This window comes from Rhinolophus sinicus, chromosome 1 (assembly GCF_057876585.1).
Source record: "Rhinolophus sinicus isolate RSI-liver-muscle chromosome 1, RSI-T2T, whole genome shotgun sequence".
Taxonomy (NCBI): domain Eukaryota; kingdom Metazoa; phylum Chordata; class Mammalia; order Chiroptera; family Rhinolophidae; genus Rhinolophus; species Rhinolophus sinicus.
In genome coordinates this window covers 210,893,651-210,917,343 of record NC_142501.1, presented here as the reverse complement: position 1 = coordinate 210,917,343, position 23,693 = coordinate 210,893,651, and the positions used below count along the sequence as shown (strand labels likewise).

Below are 23,693 nucleotides of genomic sequence, written 5' to 3'. Positions count from 1 at the left end.
AAATAATGGAGTAAACACTTCAAAGGAACATCTCTCATACAGCAAAATCCCGGTAGGCAACAGGACATGTGTCACAATTAGCAAGCACAATTAATAAAGGAAACAAAAGGCTCGGTCACAGTAGGGAGCCTGGCCGAACGCATTTCTCCACATCTAATTCTGTGGCTGGTTAGAGCAGCTGTGCTCTGGATGGTTTCTTCCTCATAGCCCGGAACTAGAACTCACTCTGTCTTGGCCTGAAGCCTCAACCTCTGACAATCCTTGTAATTTCTAGAAGAGGCAATGCCCAGTTACTGAGCCAAGGCCACAGTAGTGGCAGCAAGGCTGGAGTCCATCTTTCATGTGCAAAGTCTGCCCAGAATCCCCGGGAAATACACCATCAAGGGCCTGGACTCTGAGCCAGCAGACGAGCAACCACTGGTCACCTGGGGCCCTGACAAGGCATGGCCTCTCTCTGAACCTCCCTTTCTTGCGACTGTAAAATGAGCGGAATCATAAAATATAGCCCAAGCTAAATAACTGTTGCATGAATTATATGAAACAACAGAAGACTCTCTCAAGTTAAAATTTGACCTATAAAATATTCATGTAAAAGTTATATTTCTATGAGAGGTGTGTACTCTTGTTACAGGCATTCCATACTCAGCCAATCAAACATTTCTAATAGCCAAGCAGTGCCTTGGGTACTGAGGCGACACTGCTGCTGAGAACACGGCTCCAAGCTCATCGGGATGGAAACTGAGTGGGAGAAGCTCCTTAAGTGAAGATGACAGGAACGGTCTCTGAGGCCGTGGAGGTCTGGACGAGATACTTTGAGGACGAAACACAGAGTTCCAGTGTGCTCCAGGCTGAAGTCACGGCAGCCATCAGGGAGGACACAGAACTTGAGTTGGAAGTGACAGCGTTGCAACAATGTCCTTGGAAAACTGTCTATAGAGTGTGGAGGTTGGACTGACGGAAGGTCAAAGTATAACCAGTGAGTCCAGGAGGTCATGTGGTCATGTGCCTGTTGATGGTCAGCTCCGTTTCCTTCCCTTTCTTGCATCACTTCCCAATATTTTATATGCCCACATTTTCCGGGCATCCTAGTCTTCCGGTTTCCAGCTGGGTTTGCCCTGTGTTGGAAGACTGGAGAGTGGAAGCTGGTGTTCTTTGGGCAGTACCCCTGGCAGGGCTGCCGCTCCACCATGTTGCTGTCCCAGCTTGGATGACAGTCCCTGCCTCTGTGGTACCACCCAGCTCCGGCTCTCACTGCAGGGACCTGGCTGCAGGGCTGGGACAGCACCCTCCCCTCCCCGCTGCTGCCTGTGTCCCACCAGCTCTAGGGTATTTAGCAGCAGAAAACTGTTGCCTCGTCATCAACTGTCACCTGTTTGTTCCTCAGTAAAGAAGAAACACATCCATCTCACCAATTCTCAGCACTAAGATCCCTTGAAATGCTCCAAGTGGTTTCTATTTTCTGCCTGCATTCTGACCTATGCATAAAGGCCAATGAATTGGTCCACGCGACTGATGGTGATGGATGAAAGCAAAGAGGTGAACCAGGAAGTCTTTGAACTTCAGTGGACATAGGAATAGAGAGAAGGAGAGTTGGGGAATGGTTTTCAAGATGGCGGTACCTGCTGATGTGTAAAGAGATCATGGGTGTATCAGGACTTAAATGTATTCATTTCATTCCTGGGGTTTAGTCCACTGCCTATGACTTGTTTGTGCGTCATATCTGCGATTGCAACCTGAACTCAAGGAACACATGTAAAATTTCTACTTCTAGCACTAAGAGGAAGTCTTCCCCAATATATAATTCTTATTGCTTGAAAAAAATAACAGTGCTCTATACCTCTTGATGGTGATGAAATCTCTCGTATTAAGGAAAGCTTGTTTACTCTGGCAGAGAAATATGTGGTTTCCACATCGGAACATTAAGAATTTGCAAGTGCCTTCCATGGAGGTGAAAAGGGAACATGAGTTAGTGTGATCACTACAGGTGAATTGGGTTCCTCCAAACTGAAATACTGGTACCAATTTCTTCTTTCACACAAGCATCACATGACACTAACACCTGTAGCCCTCTCCTAGCTGTCTTCCCCGACCTCAGCCTCGCTCAGAATGCCTGTTGGGTGTGGCTGCTACACGTCTCTTCTTAGAGTCCACTATTCCTTTCCCCGTGGTCTAGAGGAGAAAATGCAAATTACTTAGTCCAGCAGTTGCAAGCTCTTCATTGTAACACTCTAGCCCAGATGGTTTCTTTAAAAATTACGAATAGAATTAGCATATGATCCAGCGACTCCACTTGTTCGTAAAGACCCAAAAGAACGGTTCACAGCAGTATTATTCGCAATAGTGAAAAGATGGAAGCAAACCGGATGTCCATACCAAATGAATGGATAAACAAAATGCGGTCTCTCCATGTAATGGGATATTATTCAGCCTTAAAAAGGAAGGACATCTCATTGTGGTTTTGATTTGCATTTCTCTGATGATTAGTGATGTTGAGCATTTTTTCATATGTCTATTTGCCATTTGTATGTCCTCTTTGGAGAAATGTCTCTTCAAGTCCTCTGCCCATTTTTCAATTGGGTTGTTTGTTTTTTTGTTGTTGAGTTGCATGAGTTCCTTGTATATTCTGGATACTAGCCCCTTATTGGAGGCACTGTTTGCAAAAATCTTCTCCCATTCAGTTGGTGGCCTCTTTATTTTGTCAATGGTTTCTTTTGCTGTGCAGAAGCTTTTAAGTTTCATATAGTCCCATTCGTTTATTTTAGCTTTTACTTCCATTGCCTTTGGAGTCAAGTTCATAAAATGCTCTTTGAACCCAAGGTCCATAAGTTTAGTACCTATGTTTTCTTCTATGCAGTTTATTGTGTCAGGTCTTATGCTTAAGTCTTTGATCCATTTTGAATTAACTTTGGTACATGGTGACAAATAGCAGTCCAGTTTCATTCTTTTGCACGTGGCTATCCAATTCTCCCAGCACCATTTATTGAAGAGGCTGTCTTTGCTCCAGTGTACGTTTTTAGCTTCTCTGTCAAAAATTATCTGTCCATATTTATGTGGTTTTATTTCTGGGTTCTCAATTCTATTCCATTGGTCTATGTGTCTGTTTTTCTGCCAATACCATGCTGTTTTGATTATTGTAGCCCTGTAGTACAAGCCAAAGTCAGGAAGTGTGATATGTGGTATATAAACCAAAAACAACAAAAGAACAAGACAAACAAATGAGAAACAGAAACTCATAGACACAGACAATAGTTTAGTGGTTGCCAGAGGGTAAGGGGGGCGGGGGGTGGGGGTGGGAGATGAGGGTAAGGGGGATCGAATAAATGGTGATGGAAGGAGAACTGACTCTGGGTGATGAGTACACAATGGGATTTATAGATGATGTAATACAGAATTGTACACCTGAAATCTATGTGATTTTACTAACAATTGTCACCCCAATAAATTTAATTTAAAAAAAACAAAAACAAGAAAGGACATTCTGACACCGGCTACAACCTGGGTGAACCTGGAGGACACTGTGCTCAGTGAAGTCAGCCAGTCACAAAGGGACAACACTTACACGAGGTCCCTAGAATCAAATTCATAGGGACAGAAAGTAGAATGGAGGCTGCCAGGGGCTGGGGAGGGGGATGGCAGTTGTTGTTTGATGGGTCCATACTGAGTTTCAGTTTGGGAAGACGAAAAAGTTCTGGCGATTGGTTGTACGTGAAGATACTTAACGTTACTCAGCTGTATACGTAAAAATAGTTAAGATGGTAAATTTTATGTTCTGTGTATTTCACCACAATTAAAAACAATAAAAATAACTCCAGCCCAGCTTTCCAGCTTCGCTCTCTACTCAGTTGTAAAGCTCTCTAACTGATGCCTCCTGCACATTTGCTCACAGCACGTTCGGGGCAGTTACGCCTTCCCACACACAACAGCTCCAAAATCAGCAGACAGCAGCCAGCTCCTCGCAGCAGAGTGTCCACCCCTCATTGCACAAAGGGTGGTTGGATCTCACCTGGAAGCCCTGTCCCATGGCGGGGCCCCAGTGACATCGCCTGACACAGGGCTTTCTCTCTCAAAGCACTTGGGGTCCTCTGCTTTGCTTATTGTCATTTGGGAGTATATCTTATCTCCTCTCCACTGGGCATGGATTACCTTGAAGACTGGCATGGTCCTGCCCCAGTTCTGCCACCCAGAATGTAGCACTGAATCTGGCACCTCACAGGGGAATTTGTCAGGTGGGCAACTATTCTTTGAGTCTCTCTTCCTGGTGACTGAACTGTGGTGATAAGGAACTTATCTGAGCCTCCACCCAACTATTTCCCTGCTTCCCAGCAAGAGCCCTGCCTTCTCTTCATCTGTAGGGGGGAGGCTGCTCCCTCCTCCACATGGGAGCAGGGCCTGTAGTCTAGCTCCCACACAGCAGCCACAACAACCCTGTGAAGAGCAGCCACTGCACCTCTATTGAAAGCATAGATCAAACCGTGCCACTTCTCAGCTGAAAACCCAGCAGTAGCTTTCCTCTCTCAGGGTGACAGCTGAAGCTGATGAAACCCCTATTACCCGGCCTCGCCTCTTCCCCTGGCCTCACTTCCACCGTCTCCCCAGTTCTCCAGGCACGCTGGTCTCCTCACTGTGCCTGAGACACCCAAGCACACTCCCATCTCGGGCCTGCACACCTCTGCCTAGAAAGGTCGTCTCCAGATGCCACAGCTCACCCCTCACTTGCTCCAGCTCTCTGCTCACACATCCCTGTATCAGAGAAGTCTCTCTCTGATCATTCTCTGTAAAACAGCAACAAGCCAGACCCCCACCTACAGTTCTCCTTACGTTGCTATAAGACTTCACAGTCTTATCATCGCTTCACATGTTATCTACGAATTTGTTTGTTTGTTGATTGCCTTCCTCCCCGAAAACATATGCACCAAGAAGGCATATGCTTGATCAGTTGTTCACTGTGCATCCTTACCTGGCATGACATAGGTACTTCGTATGTCACTATTGAGTGGATGCATGGATTGATGGATGGATGGATGGATGCATGGATGGATGGATGGATGGATGGATGGATGGATGGATGGATGGATGGACGGACGGACGGATGCATGGATGGATGGATGGATGGATGGATGGATGGATGGATGGATGGACGGACGGACGGACGGACGGACGGACGGATGGATGGATGGATGGATGGATGGATGGACAAATGAATGAAAAAAATGAATGAATTGATGAATGAATGTGTTGTCAGGTCCAGTTTAAGGCAGAACGCAGAATATCACAGTAGATGTCATCAACCCACATAAACAGAAAATCTATACCACCTTCCTCTCTTCTTTCCTGATCTCAACTCCATCTGACTTTTAAGGAATTATTTCAACAATCCTGTGTCAATTGTCCATAAGATAAAGCCTGTGGATGGATGGATGGATGGATGGATGGATGGATGGATGGATGGATGGATGGATGGATGGATGAAAACTTGCTCAAGAAAACTTGAAGTAAACCCAAGAAGAATGCTTGCTGGTGAATGAACCTGCCAACCCTTTTCTGGTATCAATTCTTCCTCCTGCGAAAATGACCTCCACCATCTGTACCTGTCACAATGCTATTCAGACTTCAAAGGTCACTTCTCCATGAGACCAGACAAGGTATAAAGCATGGAGATTTCTCACTTCTTAGAACTCTCAGAGCATTTGGTACCTGCGTACCTACATACCTACCTACCTGCCTCTCTTATGAGTCATACCTTTCCTAGCCCTATATTTTTCTCACTGGTAAAAAGTGGGAAAATGGGAGGTAACATTGAATTATAATAAGATATTTACATATGCATATGAAGGTCTGACTATTAAGTTTGTGAACTCATCCTAGAAAAAGTGCTACACACCTCATTGCCGAATATCACTATGGTCATCTTCGAAGTACTCCCCTTGGGAAGCTCTGCACTGATGCTAGTGCCTAGTCCACCCTTCAAAGCAATTGTGGAACTCTTTTTCTGGAATGGCCATCAGAGCTGTTGTCGTATTACTCTTAATGTCCTGAATGTCATCAAAATGTATTCCTTTTAATATTTCCTTTATCTTCATGTAAAGAGAGAAGTCATTGGGGGCCAGATCAGGTGAGGAAGGAGAGTGTTCCCATACAGTGATTTGTTTACTGGCTAAAAACTCCCTCACAGACAGCGCTGTGTGAGTTGGTGCATTGTCGTGATGCAAGAGCCATGGATTGTTGGTGAAAAGTTCAGGTCGTTTAACTTTTTCATGCAGCCTTTTCAGTGCTTCCAAACAGTAAACCTGAGTAACTGTTTGTCCAGTTGGTACAAATTCATAATGCATAATCACTCTGATATAAAAAAAAAAAGGTTAGCAGCATTGTTGCGACAAGTTCGCAAACTTGTCAGGCCTCATATATACCTGCAACTTTGTGTGTGTGTGTGTGTGTGTGTGTGTGTGTGTGTGTGTGTATACACACACACATAATCCTGGCACATGGTGATTAGAGCCCAAATGTGGGAACTATTGTCACTAATAACCCATGTGCTCCTCCCACAAGAATCGAGGCTTCTTGAAGGTAGAGTTTTGTTGTTTTCGTGTCTCTGTCCTTAATCCCCAAGCTCTGGTCCTCCCCTATCACTGTTCATTGAATGACTGTATGCATGACTGATGGATTCCACTCAGGAGAGGGCTTCAGAGCTGTAGGAAAGTGCATGGGAGTAAAGCTTCAGAACTCCTAGCGCTCTCACTGAGTGCTGACCCGCTTTCCCCACACGGTACCCGTCGTCTCGTTTTGGAGCATCTTCTGTAAAACAGCCTTTAATTTATTGGGGACTTTCAGAGATTTGTTTTCTGCTTTCATATTCTGCTCCCAGATTTCATTCCTGTTTCTCTGATGTTAAGTTGAGACCAAGGTCCCCATTTCTAAAATTTATTATCTAACATAAACACTCTCCACCCAATTGCAGCATCAATTTATACCCAGGAGATGGAACAATCCCTTTAAGGAACACTTTAAGGAATAAATTGGATTCTCCTGTATCTCATTCTTCTATCGTAACAAAGACATAAATTCTCCCAACATTAGCCTGTAACAGAAGGGAAACCAAGCTCTGTGCCTAGAAATAACAAAGTCACTCCTGAAATTGAGCTGGAATTTCTATCCTAAAGGGTAGTTCTGCATGTCTTCAGTTTTGTTGTTTTTTCCACCTGAAAATTTCTGTCTAGTTGATGTGACCCTGATACACAGGGTAATGAAGAAGGATGCTGAAGGATTTCCTCTTTAATCTGATGAGAATTGGCATCTTATTTTTGACAGAGTGGTGATAGAGGAGGGTTGGGAGCATATTAGGGATACAAAAATAGGTCATATCAGTTTTATCCTATGTTTATTAATTTTATTATGGAGCTCATTGAAGGCTTAGTATGTGCTAGACAGGCATTATGCTATTAGTTCTTCATGGGTTATTTGATTTCATTCTCATGTAAGCCCATTTTAAAGATGACAAAACTGAGACATGATGAAATGAACTTTTCTGAGCTCTCACACCTGGCTTAAGTGGTGGTACCAGAATTCCAACTCAGGTAGTCTAATCTAAAGCTCATGTTTGATGGACATGATATAGCATAGAGCTACGTCCAAGTATAAAGTGCTATCCTTTAGGGTGATTTTAAATGATTTCTACAGCTTTGAATTCTAATCAAATGTATTTGCTTCTGTAATATAATGTCCCCCCAATTATGTAGTTTTCTAAAGGATCTAGGAAAAAATATACAAGGGAAACATAAGATAATTTTAATCAGTATAAAAAATGCACAATTTCTATAAAAATACTAAACTGTATATATAAATATATATGATAATCAATATTTAAATAAAACATGGCTATTATAAAATATTTTAAAAATAACAAAACTGATATGTGGTATATAAAACTGAAAACAACAAAGGAACAAGACAACCAAATAAAGAAAGAAAACTCATAGACACAGGCAATAGCTTAGTGGTTACCAGAGGGTAAGGGGGTAGATGAGGGTAAATAGGGTCAAATATATGGTGATAGAAGGAGAACTGACTCTGGGTGGTGAACATACAATGTGATATATAGGTGATGTATTACAGAACTGTACACCTGAAACCTATGTAACTTTACTGACAATTGTCACCTCAATAAATTTATATAGATATAGATATAGATATAGATATAGATATAGATATAGATATAGAGATATAGAGATATAGAGATATAGAGATATAGAGATATATATGTATGTATACACACACACACACACACACACACACAAAGTTTATGTGTGATAAACACCTTCCATTCTGGAGAAAGTTAATTATGCTTTGATTTTCTTCTTTGAAAAAATGACATACTCATTAAAGAAATTTTCAAAACAGATCGAAGGAAAATAAATTACATGGATTCCCTCTTCAACCTCAGCTCTTTAGGAAACTACTTCTCAGTCTTTTTTGTTTAATAAGCAGACATTTTGTTATATAGTTATGCAATTTGATAAACTATAATTTTCTCTCAAGATCATAAAAATATCCCTTTGTTATTGCTGGGTTTTCATAGTAAGCATTATGTATATATGGCTATTATCATAGTCTCAAGTCTCTTAAGAGGAGGTATATAGTTTATTAAGCCAATTCCTTTCCTTTAGATTATATCAACATTGTTGGTTACCATCAACAGCGCTGGGATAAATATCCTTATGCAGAGACCTTTTATGCAGGCCAGCTGGACCCCACCCCACTTAAATCACAGACTGCCACATGCTAACTTGGTGTTTGGCAACCAGCCTTGGCCTGCACTGAAGTCTTTCTTGGAGAATTTTCGGGGGTCTGTGGGCCCCAGAAGGGCAGTGGCCAGCTTTGCTGTGTCCTGTGCCATTTACTAAATCGACCCAGCCTTAGCACTGACACCAAATCTGAATCTGCATTAACCTGGTAAACACTATGCACCCCTCCTTGGTGACATCCTGAGACCATGCCTCACCCAACTGCTGTGCCGCCAGAGGATCTTTCAGTGGCTGAGTCTTCTGGACAGCTAGTAGGTGGCAGCAGGTATCAGAAAGCCCTGGGCCTTTTGCTGAGCTGCCCCAGGCCCAGTACTGGTAGCAACTGGCCTTGGTTCAGTATGGCCTCTCCCATGCCCCTCCTGGTCCAGCACTAGTAGCGACCAAATGCAGCTCACTCTGTATTTCCAACAAGGTAGCCTTGGGTTGGTCACAGGCAGCAGCTGACCTTGCCCTGCACCAGAGCCTCTCCCAAGAACCCCAAGAACCAACACACCCAGAGCCCAGCTTCAGACCACAACAAAGCACCATCCAATTAGCCCCACAAGTGGCACACCTAAAGGGTGGTCTCAGCAGGCACCATAGCCTGCTAAGGAGAATCCCACTCCATGGGGTCAGCCCTCAAACAGCAGCTTGTACACTGTGGTTGTGGTCAGTCAGCCAGAGGGTCAAAACCACACACTGATGTGCCAACAGCAATCAAGGCTCAACTATATAACAGGAGGGCACACACAACCCACACAAGGGACACTCCTGGAGCACCTGGCACAGGTAACAAAGCTCATTTTACAAGGCGCCACTATTACCCTGATTTCAAAACCAGACAAAGACATTACAAAAAAAGAGAATAGGCTGATACCCCTGATGAACATAGATGCAGAAAAACCTCACCAAAATATTAACAAACCACAGACAGCAATACAGTAAAAAGATCATACACCATGATCAAGTGCAATTAATTTCTAGAATGCAAGGTTGGTTCAACATCTGCAAATCAACTAACATGATATACCACATAAACAAAATGAAAGTTAAAAACCATATGAGCATATCAATAGACACAGAAAAAGCATTTGACAAAATCCAGCATCCATGAATGATAAAAACTTTCAACCAAGTGGGAATAGAGGGAACATACCTCAACATAATAAAGGCCACATATGACAAACCCACAGCTAACATCATACTCAATGGGGAAAAGCTACAAGCGTTTTCCTTAAGATGAAAAACAAGACAAGGATGCCCAGTTTCACTACTTTTACTCAACACAGTACTGGAAGTCCTAGCCACAGCAATCAGACAAGAAAAATAAATAAAGGGCATCCAAATTGGAAAGGAAGAAGTAAAACTGTCATTGTTTACACATGACATGATACTGTATATAGAGAATTTGAACGGTTCCACCAAAAAACTATTGCTAGAACTGATAAATGAATTCAGTAAAGTAGCAGGATACAAAATTAATATTCCAAAATTAGCTGCATTTTTATATACCAATAATGAATTGGTGTATGGAAAGAAAAATTTTAAAAATCCCACTTATAATTGAATAAAAAAATACTTAGGAATAATTTTAACTAATGAGGTAAAAGACCTGTATTCGGAAAATTATAAGACACTGAAGAAAGAAACTGAAGAAGATACAAATAATTGCAAGCATATACTGTGTTCATGGATAGGAAGAACTGACATTGTTAAAATGTCCATACTACCCAGAGCAATTTATAGATTCAATGCAATCCCTTTCAAAATACCAATGGCAGAGGTGACATAATAGGAATCGCAGCAGCGAGGTGGTCTTCTTGAATTCTCCACCGGAACTTACCACAAATTGAACATCTATAGTCCACCAAAGGACTCTGCTCATCACACAGAACAGCTAAGAGACTCGTATGAGGATTACTTGAAGGTGGGCAAACTGGGCGAGCTGAAGAAGAGGGAAGGGAGTGGAGTGAAATTGCAGCCCTGCATCCACTGCTGCAGAGATGCAGGGGGGCCCAGGATAGAACAGAAATCACAAGAGCCAGCAGGTGGGCTCTTTCCCTGCATCCGGCATCTGATCTCTCCTGCCAAGAGAGCAGCTTATCCAGCGTTTGAGGCAATAACTTTAGCTGAGACCTCCAGCTGGGCCCCAGGTCAGAGAAAGGAAGTAAACACCATACTGGGCCCCACCCCCACTCTCCCAATCCTACCCTCGCCCTTCCAGCCCTTCAAACTGGCCGCTGAACTGAGGAGAGTATCAGATTACAGAGGAGCCGTAGTTCTCAGTATCTGGGGAGACCCAGTTTGCAGCTGTGACTGAGGAGACTCTGGGAAAAGTGTGACACTGCTGGGCTGGGAGACAGAAGACTCCTCCATGCCCAGCCTCCACCTTTTCTGGCCTGCCTAGGGGGCAATTACAACTGCAGAGACACACCCAGGGGTCAGCAGCAGGTGGCAGAGGCAGCTCTGGGCTTTCAGCAGCTCAGAAATCTCACACCTTCCACACCCACCCACTCACCCCCTGACGGAAGAAGTGCCCTAAGACTCAGGAGACCTGCGAAGAGGGAATAAATCCACCTCCCGGTGGCTGGCTGTGGTGCTCTCAGCACGCGTATGTGCAGACGAAGGCAGAAACTGCACTGACTTTGTAAAAACTACCATCTACACTCCATAGCCCCACTCATCTAGAACTGCAGTGCCAGGGCCACTCTGGGTGCCAGGTGGCCAGCTCTGTCTGCGCAAGACACAGAGGACTCTTTGGTACAGCAGAGGACAAATTGGAGATTACTTGGGCTTAAGCCAAGACTGGTGCTGCCTTTTTTTTTTTTTTTTTTTTTGACATTTTTGCCTGTGTTGAGTGTACATTATCGGTTATTTTTACATGTGAGTGTTTGTTTTTTTCTTTGTTATTGTTGTTGTGCTTAGTGATTTCCTTTGTTCTGAAATTGCCCTACACCAGGGCCCAGCCCAAGAGGCAGGAGATTGAACACACCCAGAGGCCAACTCCAGACCAAACCAGAGTATTACTGGGTTTGACCTACAAGTGACACACCCAGAGGGAATTCTCTACAGGCACAAGAGCCCATAGGGGCCAAGCCTCATTTGAGTGGTCAACACTCACGCAGCAGATCATCCACTGTGGGCAGAGTCAAGTCTCACAACCAGTCAGCCTAGGAGTCAATCCCACCTTCTGACAAGCCAAAAGCAATTAAAGCTCAACTTTAACAGGACAATATACACAATACAAGGGTCACCTTTGGAGCACATGCACAGGAGAATAGGGAAGTTGTGCACGTCAAATATAAAGGACACATACTACATAAAAATCACCCAGCAAAGACCAAGAACCCTAGGGGATTGACCTAATACATCGAAGCAAACACAGAGAGTCAGACAGAATGGGGAAACAAAGAAACATGTCCCAAATAAAAGAACAAAAGAAACCTCTAGAATTGGAACCAAATGAAATAGAGGTAACCAACTTATCAGATACAGAATTCAGAACACTGATGATAAGAATGTTTAAGGAGCTTAGTGGAGACATAAAGAAGGATAGAGAAATCATAATGAACAACCAGTTAGAATTAAAGACTACAATAACTGAAATAAAGAACACACTTGAAGGATTTACCAGTAGGTTAAATGAGGCAGAGGATCGAATCAGTGACTTAGAAGACAAGTTAGCAGAGATCACCCAAATGGAACAACAAAAAGAAAAAAGAATAAAAAACAATGAAGATGGTTTAAGAGACCTGTGGGATAACATCAAGCGCAACAACATGTGCATCATAGAAGTACCAGAAGGTGAAGAGAGGAAGCAAGGGATTGAGAACATATTTGAAGTAATAATGAGTGAAAACTTCCCTAACCTGGTGAAGGAAACCAACATACAAGCCCAGGAAGTGCAGAGAGTTCCAACCAGGATGAACCCAAACAGGTCCACACCAAGACACATTAGGTTAAAATGGCAAAGGTTAAAGACAAAGAGAGAATCTTAAAAGCAGCAAGAGAAAGCCAGCGGGTTACATACAAGGGAACTCCCATAAGACTGTCAAATGACTTTTCTACAGAAACTTTGCAGGCCAGAAGGGACTGGCGGGAGGTATTGAAGTGATGAAAAATAAAGCCCTACAACCTAGATTGCTTTATCCAGCAAGGCTATCATTTAAAATTGAAGGAGAGATCAAGAGCATCCCAGAAAAGAATAAGCTAAAGGAATTCATTACCACCACGCCAGCAATGCAGGAAATGTTAAAAGGGCTTCTGTAAGCAGAAAAAAGATGAAAACAATCTAACTACAAATAAAAAAATGGCAATAACTATGTACCTATCAATAATCACTTTAAATGCAAATGGATTAAGTGCTCCAATCAAGAGACATAGGGTGGCTGAGTGGATAAGAAAGCAAGACCCTCACATGTGCTGTATACAAGAGACTCACCTCAGAACAGAAAACACACACAGGCTGAAAGGGAAGGGTTGGAGTAAGATATTTCATGCAAAGAGAAATGAGAAAATTCTGGAGTAGCAATACTTATATCTGACAAAATAAACTTTAAAATGAAGAATACATTAAAAGACAAAGATGAGCACTACATAATAATAAAGGGATTGACCCAACAAGAGGACAAAATCCTAGTAAACATCTATGCACCCAACATAGGAGCACCTAAATATATAAAACAGATATTGACTGACATAAAGACAGAGATCAACAGCAACACTATCATAGTAGGGGACTTCAGCACACCACTGACAACAAAGGACAGGTTCTCCAGGCGGAAAATAAATATGGAAACAACGGCCTTAAATGACACACTGGACCAGTTGGATTTAATCACTATTTTCAGAGCATTTCACCCAAAGCTGCAGAATCCACGTTCTTCTCAACTGCTCATGGAACATTTTCCAAGATAGACCACGTTAGGCCACAAAACAAATCCCGATAAATTTAAGAAAATTGAAATCATACCAATTGTCTTCTCTGACCACAGTGCTATGAAATTAGAAATCAACTACAGGAAAATAACTGGAAGACACACAAATATATGGAGGCTGAATAACATGTTACTAAATAATGAATGAGTCAACAATGAGATCAAGGAAGAAATCAAAAGATATCTCAAGACAAACAAAAATGAAAACACAACAACCCAAAATCTATGGGATGCAGCAAAAGCAATCCCTAAGAGGGCAATTCATAGCAATTCAGGCCTACCTAAAGAAACAAGAAAAATCACAAATCAATACTTTATCCTTACACCTAAGGGATCTGGAAAAATAACAGCAAAATAAGCCAAAAGACAGTACAAGGAAAGAGATAATAAAGATCAGAGTGGAAATAAATGAAATAGAGACAAAAAAATACAAAAGATCAATTAATCCAAGAGCTGGTTTTTCGAGAAGATAAACAAAATCTACAAACCTTTAGCCAGACTCATCAAAAAAAAAAAAGAAAAAGAAAACGAGGATCCAAATTAATAAAATCAGAAATGAAAGAGAAGAAGTGACAACAGACACCACAGAAACACAAAAAAAATTAGGAGATTACTGTGGGCAACTATATGCCAAGAAATTAGACAATCTGGAAGAAATGGACGATTTTCTAGAAGCATAAAACCTCCCAAGGCTAACTCAAAAAGAAATGGAAAACTTGAATAGACTGATTACTACCAGGGAAATTGAATCAGTAATCAACAAGCTCCCAACAAACAAAACCCCTGGACCAGATGGCTTTACAGGTGAATTTTACAAAACATTCAGAAAAGAAATATCACCTATTCTCCTCAAAATATTCCCAAAACTCCAGAAGTAGGGAAGGCTCCCAAACACTTTTTCCGAGGCCACTATCACCCTGATCCCAAAATCAGACCAAGACAGACATTACAAAAAAAGAAAACTATAGGCCAATATCCCTAATGAATGTAGATGCAAAAATCCTCAACAAAATATTAGCAAACAGAATTCAGCAATATTAAAAAGATCATACATCATGATCAAGCGGGATTTATTCCTGGTATGCAAGGTTGGTTCAACATCCGCAAATCAATTAATGTGATACACCACATTAACAAAATGAAAAATGAAAATCATAGGATTGATAGATGCAGAAAAAGCATTTGACAAAATCTAGCAGACATTTATGATAAAAACTCTTAAGAAAGTGGGGCTAGAGGGACCATACCTCAATATAATAAAGGCCATATATGATAAACCCACAGCTAAGATCATACTTAATGGGGAAAAGCTAAAGCCATTCCCCTTAATATCAGGAACCAGGTAAGGTTGCCCACTTTCTCCACTTGTATTCAACATAGTTCTGAAAGTTCTAGCCACAGCAATCAGACAAGAAAAAGAAGTAAAAGGTATCCAAATTGGTAAGGAGGAAGTAAAATTGTCATTATATGCAGATGACATGATACTATATATAGAGAACCCTAAAGACTCCACCAAAAAACTATTAGAACTGATAAATGAATTTAGTAAAGTAGCAGGATACAAAATTAATATTCAGAAATCAGTTGCATTTGTATATACCAATAATAAAATATCAGAAGGAGTAATTAAGGAAACAGTCCCATTTATAATTGTTTCAAAGACTATAAAATACCCAGGAAGAAATTTAACCAAAGAAGTAAAAGACCTGTACTCAGAAAATTATAAGACACTGAAGAGAGAAATTAAAGAAGATACAAATAGATGGAAACACATACCATGCTCATGTTTAGCAAGAAGTAATATCGCTAAAATGTCCATACTGACTAAGGCAATATACAGATTCAGTGCAATTCCTATCAAATTACCAAGGACATTTTTCACAGAAATAGAACATATAATCCTAAAATTTATATGGAACCATAAAAGACCCCGGATAGCCTCGGCAATCTTGAGAAATAAGAACAAAGTGCGAGGTATCACGATACCTGACATCAAATTACACTACAAAACTACAGTAATCAAAACAGCATGGTACTGCCATAAAAAGAGACACATAAATCAGTGGAACAGAATAGAGAGCCCAGAAATAAACCCATGCCTATATGGTCATTTAATCTATGACAAAGGAAGCAAGAACATACAGTGGGGGTAAAGACATCTATTCAATAAATGGTGTTGGAAAAACTGGACAGATACATGCAAAAAAAAAAAGGAAACTGGACCACCTTCTTATACTACATACAAGGATAAACTCAAAATAGATTAAAGACTTAAATGTAAGACCCCAAATCATAAAACTCATAGAATACATAGGCAGTAAACTCTCTGACATTGTTCTTAGTAATATTTTTTCTGATATATCTCCTCAGGAAAGGGAAACAAAAGAAAAAATAAAGAAATGGACTACATCAACCTAAAAAGGTTTTATACAACAAAGGAAACCACTAACAAAATGAAAAGAAAACCTACTGAATAGGAGAAGATATTTGCCAATGTCTGATAAGGGGTTGATATCCAAAATTTATAAAGAACTCATACAGCTCAACACCAAAAAAACAAACAACCCAATTAAAAAATGCGCAGGGGACCTGAATAGATATTTTTCCAAAGAGGACATACACTTTGCCAATAGACATATGAAAATATGCTCAACATCACTAATCATCGGAGAAATGCAAATCAAAACCACAATGAGGTATCACCTTTCACCTGTCAGGATGGTTATGATCAATAAATCAACAAACAAGTGCTGGCAGGATGTGGAGAAAAGGGAACCCTTGTGTGCTGTGGGTGGGATTGCAAATTGGTACAGCGATCATGGAAAACAGTATGGAGGCTCTTCAAAAAATTAAAAATAGAACTACCTTATGACCCAGAAATTCCACTTCTAGGTATTTAGCTGAAGAAATCCAAAACACTAATTCGAAAAGATATATGCGCCCATATGTTCATTGCAGCATTATTTACAACAGCCAAGATATGGCAGCAACCCAAGTGCCCATCAATACACGACTAGATAAAGATGTGATACATATATACAATGGAATATTACTCAGCCATATAAAGAATGAAATCTTACTATTTGCAACAATATGGAGACACGTAGAGTGTATCATGCCACATGAAATAAGTCAGAGAAAGACAAATACCATATGATCTCACTTATATATTGAATCTAAAGAAAATAAGTGAACAAACAAAACAGAAACACACTCATAGATACAGAGAACAAACTGATAGTTGTCAGAGGGGAGAGGAGCTGGGGGACTGGGTAAAAAATGTGAAGGAAGTAAGAAATACAAACTGGTACAGTGGTACTTCGGTTTTCGAACGTAATCCGTTCCGGAAGACCGTTCAAGTTCTGAAACGTTTGAAAACAGCTGACAGCTAGGCCTCAGGATCTTGCACTCAGCGGAAGCCCCATGACATGTTCGACTTCTGAGGCGTGTTCGAAAACCAAAGCATTTACCTCCGGGTTTACGGCGTTCATAAACCAAAATGTTCGTCAATGGAGACGTTCGAAAACCGAGGTGCTACTGTAGTTGCAAAATAGCCATGAGAATGTAAAGCACAGCACAGGGAATCTGGTCAATAATGTTGCAACAACTCTGTATAGTGCCCGGTGGGGACTACACTAATCAGGGGACCGCTGCATAAATTATATAAATGACTAATCACTATACTGTACACCTGAAACTAATATAATATTGAATATCAATGTAACTGAAAAAATAAATCAGTTTAAAAAAGGTTTGCTGAAATATAATGAAATGGTTCCAACCTCTATGCGCCTATGTGACAGTTCCATTTTCCACCTGCTCGATCCCTGGCTCTGCTCTGGGAAGTTGGCCTCCATCTCACCAACGTCCACATGACCCAGTGTCTAGGGGAATTTAGGCAAATAGATCACCTACTGCACACGAGTGCAGGGATGGCTATGATCATTCATGAATGACCTTGTATAACTGATCGGTAAAGAACTAACTCCTTTCAACACCTTCAGAGAAGCCCAGCTGGCCCACACAGGCTGCTCTGGCATGGGGGGAACCTTCCTGAACAAATATCGCACAGTGCTTCAAACTCAGACTCCAGAGCCAGAACACCCGTGTGCAAAGGCTAGTGAGCCACGACGTGACTGAACAAAGGGCCCCGGAAGGACTCTGTGCGTTACATGGAACCTCCCTGTAGTGCTACGTCTACTACCGTTCTTCCTCTTCCTCCTCTTCATTGTCACTTTATTGTGTTTGCTATTATTTGTACCAAAATTACACAGGCAGATCATTCAAAGAATTGCATCACTGCGAGTTTTGTTTCACTATAGCAATGATCCCCACCACTCTCTCCCCCATTTACCCCTTCCCATCCATTGATCTCTTTCAGGTTATCATTTGGGTATTTACCTCCTTACCTCTAAGTGATAGGTGTAGATTACTCGCTGACTGTTCAATTTAAAGGCTCTATCTGTTGGCTTCCCACTGCAGAAGGTGAGTCTTTAGCCGTCTTTCCTCCCGCTAGCCCTCCCCCACGAGGCAGGTTCCTCCTTCCTGTTTTCCCATTTCCCCAGTACAACATTACTGTATTTTTGGTTAGATAAATTTTCAGGGTTTAGATGAGTAAGTGTGCTATGCAGAGATGACTCAGATACACAGGTGATGTCCTGTACAATACTTTCATTCCGTGGAGTTACTGTCTTTTATTTATTGTGGAGTTTTCTTGCTGAAGTCATTTATTTCAACCTGAGATTCTTTACCAACTACATAAATCTCTCAAGGCAGCCAGAGGCATCAGTAATTCTATCAGCTCATTCGTTCTGAAGATGTCTCCCAGGGTCTTCCATCTACTCCCATCAGAACCACGGTCACGGGTCACACCTTGGGCACAGCTGACATCCTTGAATCCCCTTCACCATCATCCTAGCCTGAGATTTCCGATCCCTCTCTCTGCTGCTAGAGCGCCAGCTTTCTGTATTCTATTTCTTTAGATTTGTTCCTTCATTTTAGTGTATTCCATCTTATTTCCTAATACCGACTTGAGAAAGGTGTGTGAGAGGTCCATTTATGGAGACTTTGAACTTGTGAAAACATACACTCTCATACTTGATTCATTAGCACGTCTCCACTGGCTTCTAGTGTTTAATAAACCCCAAACAATTCTGATCCCTCAGCCTGTACGACCTGTTCCTCTGTGGAAGCTGATCGGATCTGGGCTGTTTCTGATGTGCACCCGTTTCTTGGCATTGCACTGTACCCTTGGTACGCCCCTGAATCTGAAAACTCATGTTTCAGGTCCGAGAGATTTTCTTTAATTATTTCACTGATGATTTCTTCCCATTTTCTCTTTTCTCTCCCTCTCTTTCTGATGTTGAAATTACTGATCTGGTCCTATAATCTTCTTATATTTTCTCTCATAGTTCCTACTCATCTTTTTATTTTACTGTATAAGGGATGTCCTCAACTTTATCTTTCAACCTACCTTTTGAGTTTTTCACCTCTTCCATATTGTTAATTTATAAGAGCTCTGATTTTGTTCTCTGAATTTTAAAGAAACATGGTATTTCTTGCTTTAAAATTGCAAAAATCCCTTTTCATCCCTCTGAAAATACGATCCTAGTTATTTTGGTATTTCCTCCTTGCAGGGTCTCTGTTTATTCCAAGCTTTTCTTCTTTTTCCATTTGGTTGCTTGGTTCTCAGTGTGCACGTTAGATTTCCCTGGGTGTCTGATAATCCTTGGTGGTCACCAATCAAGTTGGGAGCTTATGGGAACGAGTGGGCAGTGTTGACCGTGACTACACTCTAAGAGGTCACAGGGGACCTCTGATGTCACAGTGCTTTCCCTCGTGGCTCACTCACAGTCCCACTTGGAATCGTGAGTTTCCTGCCTGGAGGATGAAGACCTGGAGATACGATTCTCTGAGCCCAGGCGGAATGGGGCGAGGGTGTGTTATTTCAGCCTCTGGTATATTTATGCTGATTACACTTGCTGTTTTCAGTCCAATATCCCAACCCATGTACACTTGATGTTCTTCAGTCACACACTCTTAACGTGACTCTCTTTAGGAAACAAACTCTTAGTCTTCAGCATTGGGAGACGAGGGGCAGCCACTCAGTTGTTCCGAATGGGTAAACAGATCTGGGGTCCTCAACACTTCTTAAAAAGCTTTCAAACAATGCACCTCATCCCCCGCCCCCTTTCCTTAGATACTGGGTGCTGTCAATTTCTGAGCCTTTGGGAATTCTTTAGTGTCTATCAAATTTTGGTTCTTCCTTTCCAGTGACAACTTAAAGTTCCATTTCTAGTATCCTAAGTCATTTGCCACTCTACATCTTCCACCCAATTCTCCCCAGTGTTTTGCTATAGTGTCCTCTTTAGTTTTCCCCATCCTTGTGTATTTATCATTTTTCAAACATTCCTTACTGTCATTTTATTGGGGTTTTAGAAGACAGACCTGTAGAAGTGTGTGTGTGCTTCATCTACCATCTTTACCTAGAAGCTCATGTCCTTGTCTTTGTCAAGTCTTCCAAAATTGTGTAAGTCAGAAGAAGACGAGGGGGGCACAGGGCAAGACGGCGGGTGAACAAGTGTGGAGCCAGTCACGCCAGCCCCCTCCTCTGTGCTCAGGGAAGAGACTTCATTAATGGGACCATGACTTTCCGAAGCCTCGAGCTGGCCTCCTGCCTCTGCAGTCCCACTCGCTTTGCTCACGGGGTGGGACATGGCGGGCTGTGCAAGGGCAGGGAGAAGCCGGGGTCCTGGGAGGCAGCGGAAACGCAGAGCTTCCATCCAGAGCCCAGAGCCAGCATGGAAGGATCCCAGAGGAAGAAGTCCTGCACATTGCACATTGCTGATTCCCAAGTACGGAAAGGAAGAGAGTAGAATCCCTCACAGTCCCAACTAACAGCACGTGACCTTTCTAACCTGAGGCTGGATGGACAGAACATTCCAGCCTCCCAAACATACACCGGAATGGAGAAGCAAAAGCCAACCACCAGCCAGGTCTCTGAGCAGTGGGGAACCAGGAGCGGGGTGCACAGAAGAGGGAGTGTCCCTCCAACGCAGGTGACGAGGAAATGCACAAGCAATAACACAGGTGTGATGTTTTGCCCGATCTCAGGGCACTGACACCTGTGAGGAAAGTCAGTGAGAAAACACTCCCCCTCGTCTGCTGCAGACTGCTTCTGTCACGCCCCAGCCCCGCCCCGTCCCCAGGCATCCCCCCGCAGCCTGCTCACCTGTGGATGATGTGGCACCTCTGCAGGTATTCCAGCGCCAGGGCCAGCTCGCAGATGTACAGCTTCACGGCGCCCTCCGTGAAGTGGACGTTATGCTGCAGGTGGTAGCGCAGGTCCCCTCCCAGCAGCAGGTCCACCACCATGAACATGTCTTCCTCGTCCTGGAAGGAGTACCTGGGGGCGCAGAGGGACACAGCAGCTTAGGGACGGACAGGACGTCCACGTCCTCCAAACCAAGGCCCCCATTGTCCGGAAGTGCAAACCGAGGGTCAGAGAAAGGCACTGATGGCCTATCACAGTGCACTATTGACCGGGCATGAGGGGGTCCCCAGGCTCCAGCAAATGGCATTGTCCCCACTGCTAGGTGCCAACACATTACTTTGCTTTTAGCAGCTGCTTGAATTTGATGTGTTCAGGACGTGGAGTAGCTAGTCTCCAAAGATGCAGCCCCCCACACACACCGGCACAATTCCTCTGTTCCCTACACACCTGCTGCTCCCCCACGTGGAGCTTGTTCCTGCAACCCTGCATCCAGTTATGAGCTGCAACTCGAAAGCCAAGCCTCAGAACTGGCAGTTTCTACTTTCTGCCTCTTGGAACCCGGCCAGAGCCCAAGCCCCAGGGAGAGGCCACAAGAAGGGAAATGAAGGCACCAGCTGAGCACCCAGTAACAGCAGGCACCAACTGGCGGCCCCGGGAATGAGCCACCTCAGGCATTTGGATGTCCCACTGCAGCCCCCACTGACGCCATGTGGAGCGGAAGAACTGCCCAGCAGAGCTCAGTCAACTCACAGAGCATGAGATAATAAAATGGCTGGGTTTTAAGCCATGAAGTTTTAGGGTTTTAAGCCATGAAGTTTTAGGGTCCACCCCCGAACGCAATAGAAAACTGGCCCAGTACTGAATTCATTTTTTAAAAAAGGCATGTAGGCTTTTGAAGAACTGAAGAGTCAACATACAGAATGGCACTAAACCACTATAAAGTAGAATCACATCATAAAATGGTGTCACATCCCGTATAGAATCCTGGAATCTCACGGGCATCGTGAGATGTCATCACAGAATGATGGAGGGCTATCACGGGAGCTTAGACCTGAGTGTCAGATTCTCAAATATTAGACCTGGGTCAGCGAGGCCATTCTCCTCATTCATTTGACAGAAGAGGAAACTGAGGCCAAGAGGGAAGGAGGGACTCGGTGAGCCAGTGACCGGATGGGGACAAGAACCCAGCTCCCTGACTCCCCCCCACGCTCCTACCAGGACACACTGCTGTAACACACACACGTTTCCGTAATCTGGCCTTCAGCCCTCGGAGGGAACCTGATGCTTGATTCGGTCACAGGCGATGTGACAGAGCCACATGCTCACAGGACGGGGAATTCCAGGGCTGGGAAAACCTTAAATGCCACCTAGTCCCACCAGCCTCATATTGCAGAGGTTGGGATCCAGAGACGTCATATTTCTTATACGTCTCACCCATTGTTCATACCTGTTCAGAGTCAAGGCATGGAGGATGGGGAGATGCATTGTGCTGGTCAACGATTAATTTACCAGATGTTTACAGAGCCGCTCCCTATGCCAGGCATTGGGCCGTGGGCTGGGCACTGGGACAAAGAACCTGTCCTCATTCTGGAAGAGCACACAGTCCCCCAGAAGAGGAGGGCTAAGTCAACAGTGCCGGCCCTGCAGGGGGACCGGGGCTCTAGGAGTCTCTGTGGGGTGCGGTGGGGTGTGAGGAGGGAGGAAGTCAGCTGGGCAGCAGGTGAGGTGGCTGGGGAGGTCTCCGCAGATGAGGGGTCCACTGGGTCTGGAGAACACAGGGACTGACTCAGACAGAGGGACTGCGTGGAGGAGTCGAGGCTGCTGCGGGGTCTTGGAGACAGTGCCGCCCACCCTCCCATTTCCAGCATCTTAGTCACTTCTGAGCAAAGGGTGGTGAAGGAACAGCTTCTTCACCTCAGGGCCGGTGGAGTGGCTGTCAGCTCAGGAAGGGCCGAGGTGGCTGAGGGCCATCTGCAGGGCACCAGCTGGACTTTACATCTGTTTCAGGACAAGTAGGAGCCCAGACTGGCACGTGATCGCTGCTTCATTTGATGTATGGCAGGGCCAGCAGGACGGTCAACAATGAGGTTGAAAAATGAAGCTTTCGCAAGGCACCCCCAGGGGAGGCTCACAGGCCGGGGGCCCTGGAGTTTTCCAGACATACTTGTTCCTGGTTGGCCCATCCGGTTACCGGCTCTGGGCCCACGTGAGATGAACAGAAAACCACACAAGAAGCTCTTGACACTTGAGCCTGGAGCCCTTAAGCACTCTTGTGGTGGTCAGTCTTTTCTCTTCCATGCAAATTGCAGAATAACTGTTATCTGGTTTATTGAGAAACCCTGCTTTGACTTTTGTTGAGATTATACTGAATTTACCAATGAAAGAGAATGAACATTTTTACAATGTTGAACCTTTCCACCAATAGGAAATATCTAAGTATTCTGGTCTTCTTTGATGTTTGTCAATAACGTTCTATAATTTTCTACCAAATGGTCTGGCCTACATACATTTTATTCTGATGTGTTTAACAGTTTTTATGCTGTTGTGAGCATAATCTTTTAAAATAAGGTTTACTAACTAGTCACTGGGTAATTCTGGAGGGTAAAAGTGCCCTCCAGAATTGCGTGTTTATCTTGAATCTAGAAACTTGGCTGATCAAGTCATTAGTTATACCTTTCCCACTGATGCTCTGGATTTGCTTCTTCT

The 23,693-nt window shown here is 43.3% G+C and overlaps 1 protein-coding gene across 2 annotated transcripts in view; it reads right to left on the bottom strand.

Moving 5' to 3' along the window:
- Nucleotides 1-23,693, bottom strand: part of STK32B (serine/threonine kinase 32B) — a 263,966-nt gene that overhangs the window by 64,963 nt on the left and 175,310 nt on the right. For both annotated transcript variants that reach the window (XM_074321189.2, XM_074321198.2), the window contains exon 4: nucleotides 20,946-21,119. In XM_074321189.2, the coding sequence (XP_074177290.1) occupies nucleotides 20,946-21,119 (174 nt within the window). The remainder of the gene's footprint in view (nucleotides 1-20,945; nucleotides 21,120-23,693) is intronic.